Genomic DNA, 4688 nt, shown 5'->3' with positions numbered 1-4688 from the left:
ATATTGTATTAACATTGACAAAATATTTGACATTTTATTTGATATCGTAATCACATCGTAGTGATATCATATTAACATCGAATTAATATTGCAAAAATATTTGACATTTTATTTGATATCGTAACCACATCGTAGTGATGTCGTATTAACATTGAATTAATATTACAAAATATTTGACATTTTATTTGATATCATAACCACATCGTAGTGATATCATATTAACATCGAATTAATATTGCAAAATATTTGACATTTTATTTGATATCGTAACCACATCGTAGCTATATCGTAGTGATATCATATTAACATCGAATTAATATTGCAAAAATATTAAAAATATTTTACATCTATTTGATATCGTAGCCACATCGTAGTGATGTCGTATTAACATTGAATTAATATTACAATTTTATTTGATATCGTAACTACATCATAATAATATCATATTAATATCGAATTAATATTACAAAAAATGTTTTACATTTATTTAATATCGTAACTACATCGTAATGATATTATATTAACACCGAATTAACATCACAAAAATATTTTTATTGTAATATATGTTTATTATTTATTATACATTAATAATAATAATTTTTTATTAGTGGATTATTATGGGTGAGTGGAGTACGTTTCTTTTCTTCCTTTTTTTTTTATTCTTTTCTTCTCATATGTGAGTGGATGGATACGTCATTTTCAATTTTAAAATATATATATATATATATATAAAAAATAAAAAAAACAATCATGATTAATAAAATGTACTCTTTGTAAAATATATTTAAAATTTAATACAGTTTACCCTTCCTATAGCGAATTTTTATATAACGAATCACGGGATGCTTAGCCAATAAAATATGTCAATTTTCCCTCGCTATAACGAAGTAACCAATCAAATTCTTCAAATTCTTCGTTAACTTGCTATAACGAATTTGAGGTGCAGAACGGTTTCTTCGCTATATCAAGGGTAGACTGTACATAACCTTGGGATAATAGTTAGAGCAGGTAATTCCGGGATTTTGTAAAGAATAATAAAAATGATAATATTTTTAAGTTAGTTCTTTCTTTAAATTTTTTTGAAAGTGTTTTGTTTCTTAAAATCATAATATTGTAAAAAAATGCTGGTTGCTACGACTGACGGACAACGACAAATTGTCAGGCTACCCCCGGACAAAGTAATTGGAAGGCGGAAAATGCCATAAATATCCAGCCCTATTTTACAACATTTTCTTCCAGGCTAAAGCAAATATTACAAAAGAAATTGCAAATATATTTAACAAGCAATAGATACATGGCCGTTGAAAAATATATTCACACTTCATATTGTAATACCACAGTCTAACAAAGAAATTGCAAATATATTTAACAAGCAATAGATACATAACCGTTGAAAAATATATTCACATTTATACCACAGTCTAACAAAAAAATACTCAAACCACAACATATTGTAAAAAAAATATGAAAAATACGCGTATATCCTATTTTCATACCTTGCTTAACAGCTCCACTATTTATTTAAAAAACGGCTTTTTTCTCTTTTGTATGTGGGTAGGTGGGTACATTTTTCCTTTCTTTTATTCTTTTCTTTCGTATGTGAGTGGCGGGTACATCAGGAAATTATATAGTGCGAAAAGTTGCGCAAGTTTACACATCATAATATTTCGTAAGCTTCCAGACCCGCCGCAAGTTTGCGTAAGCGTAATATTTTGTAACTTTTTAAAATATTTCGAAATATTACGATATGCAAAGCTTCGTAATTTTACGATTTGTAATATTCCGTAATTTTGCGGTTCGCAATATTTCGTAATTTTACATAATATTTCGTAAGTTTTCAGACCCGCCGCAAGTTTGCGTAAGCGTAATATTTTGTAACTTTTTAAAATATTTCGAAATATTACTGTATGCAAGGCTTCGTAATTTTACGATTCGTAATATTCCGTAATTTTACTGCGTAATACTTCGCAACTTTTTAAAATATTTCGAAATTCTATGATGCGTAATGTTCCATAATTTGACGATTCGTAATATTCTGTGATTTTACACAACTTAATATTTCGTAATATTTCAAAATATTTCGATAAATAATACTTCATTTTCTGTACTATAAGTTTATATAATGTATGTTTTATTAGATATAATCATAAAAAATTACAAGTATTTATTAATATATACAGAATACATAAAAGTAAAAAAAAGAAAGAGTAGAGTAACAATATTATTAGATGTAAAAAGAAGAGAAACAGCTATAGTAACGTTAGTATTAGATATAAAGATAAAAGAAATATTGTTATTATTGTTAGTATTAAGGTAAAAAGAGTTAAAGAAACAGTAAAAGGAGTAAAAGAAACATGGATATTATCGTTAGTATTAAAGTACAAGTAAAAAGAAATAAAGGAAACGTAGATAGTATTGTTAGTATTACGACATAAAGTAACAAAGAGGTAAAAAAAACGCGTTAATATTAAAATAATTAGTATTAATAAATAAATATTTCTATACCTGCAAAGTAATTGAAATAAAGAAATAAAGAGAAAGGAAAAAATAAACATGTTGTTAGTATTGTTAGTATCGTTAGTATTAAAGTACAAGTAAAAAGGAATAAAGGAAACATGGATATTATTGTTAGTATTACGATACAAAATAACAAAGAGGTAAAAAAAAATGAAAATAATTAGTATTAATAAACAAATATTTCTATACCTGCAAAGCAATAAATTATGAAATATATGTAAATATATTGTATATAATTAAAGAAATATAAATAGAAAGAAGAGACAAAAAAATTAAAAATATTGAACAAAAGAATAAAGAAATAAGAAACAAAAATAAATAAGACAAAAACGCGTGCATGATTAAATGATTAAATGATTAAATCACATGCAAGGATCAGCCTAATTTTGATTGGCCAGAAAATACGATATCGTAAAATTACGGAAATCCGCATTTTAAAAAATCACAGAAATTGTATATGCACAATTACTAAATATTATCCCCTCGTGATAAATTAAAAATTATCAACACAAATTCAACACAAATTTAACAAATTTAACGAAATTTGGCCAAAATTAACAAATTTTTACCAGAATTATCAACACAAATTGAACACAAATTGAACACAAATTTCAGCCACGATTTATTTATGTCACACCCGTGTTGTTAAGAATTAATAACCATTTTATTTATTAAAACTATATTAATTATGGTAAAAAAAATGCTATTACGTGTGATATATATAAAAAATAATATTTATTTTTTATGCAACCCATAATTCTCTAATAAACTATTTACATACCGACCTTCCTCCTCCGTGTTATAAGAGTCAATAGAAAGTATATCATCGTCAGCTATGCCATCATTGGCCGCACCATCGTTGGCCGCACCATCGTTGGCCGCACCATCGTTCGGCCGCATCATCGTTAGCCGCACCATCGTTAGGCCTACCATCGTTAGTCACACCATTATCAGCCGCACCTGCTCTATCGTCAGCTGCTCTATCACCACCATCGTCTACATCATTACCATCATGAGAATCATCGTCCGAATGTGTAAATTTATCCCTATTTTCCAACTTTTGCTAAAAATCAATAAATAAATAAATAAACTGTAATTCAAATAATTCACATTTTGCAAATTGTAAATTAAAAACTTACTAAGTTGTTGATTATCTTCGACTTCATTATACTTTCGCTCATTTGAATGTTTTGATTATTAGGATTTAAGTACGTTTCGCATATGCTAATCGCATACGCTATTTGTGTTTTTGAGGGATTTTTATTTTCTTTTCGCAACTTATCAATTATCAGCGACATATATGTCGTAGGTTGCCCATCTTTAACCTTTTTAAATAGGTTGTTGTAACATCTTTTCACCTCCGCCTTACTCTTCCATTCCTGAATCTTTGACGGACTAGCCTGAGTGTTAATAGACGGTAATTTATGCCCAGTCGCTTCGAAAACAGAATACATAACGTCTTTAACTCTAGACGTGAACGTCCCTCGTATGCTTCTATGTTGTTGTACTAACTATTAAAAAAAAATGTTAGTATGAAATTTAATAAAATTCATAATTGCTTTAACTTACAGTCGGGGCAATTTTTTTTTCGAAAAAAATAATCCATTGATTTTTTTTGAACTGGCGCATAAATTCCGGATTTTCGTCTTTTAAATATTTTTCGGTAGCGAGTTTGTACTCGTCTTGCGAAGGATAAACAAAATTTTCAAATAAAATTTTCGACACCTTCTTAACGAGCTCCTAATCAAACGAGGTTAGCATTTCAGGTTTACATTAAATAATATTCATCTTTATTACCTTTACATACTCCGGATCTATTGTATTATTATTATTTTTGTTATTATCGTTGAGCTTTTTTTCTATGCTCGAGACGGGACGGTTTCGAGATTTTTTTGTCCGGTGATAAGAACTTCAAGCTTAGAAATTATCTGCGAATTGGTTCTTAATAGTTTTTCTATTGTTTTTTTATTAACTTTAACAATAAAATATAATTTAACTATATATTATATAATTTCTTTTATAAAGAATATGATACATATTATGTCATATATACCATCAACACTATCATCGGATATTCTCACTCGCTTCTCAGCTTCGCTACCCTCAGTACTACGTTTTGAAAATCTTTCATTATCGTCAATTCTTCGTTTCTCGCCACGCTTTGTAGCCAT

The 4688-nt window shown here is 27.8% G+C and overlaps 1 protein-coding gene across 1 annotated transcript; it reads right to left on the bottom strand.

The window, feature by feature from the left end:
- Positions 1–3358: 3358 nt before the first annotated feature.
- OCT59_009646 (uncharacterized protein) lies at positions 3359–4688 on the bottom strand (the record flags this gene model as incomplete). The annotated part of the gene is made up of 5 exons (XM_066133723.1): positions 3359–3580; positions 3657–4028; positions 4087–4257; positions 4315–4331; positions 4571–4688. The coding sequence occupies 5 exons, from the start codon at positions 4686–4688 to the stop codon at positions 3359–3361; spliced, it is 900 nt and encodes a 299-aa protein (XP_066000137.1).

Source organism: Rhizophagus irregularis, chromosome 17 (assembly GCF_026210795.1).
Source record: "Rhizophagus irregularis chromosome 17, complete sequence".
Classification (NCBI taxonomy): Eukaryota; Fungi; Glomeromycota; class Glomeromycetes; order Glomerales; family Glomeraceae; genus Rhizophagus; species Rhizophagus irregularis.
The sequence above is the reverse complement of the archived record's forward strand: the minus strand, read 5'-3'. Positions and strand labels throughout refer to the sequence as shown.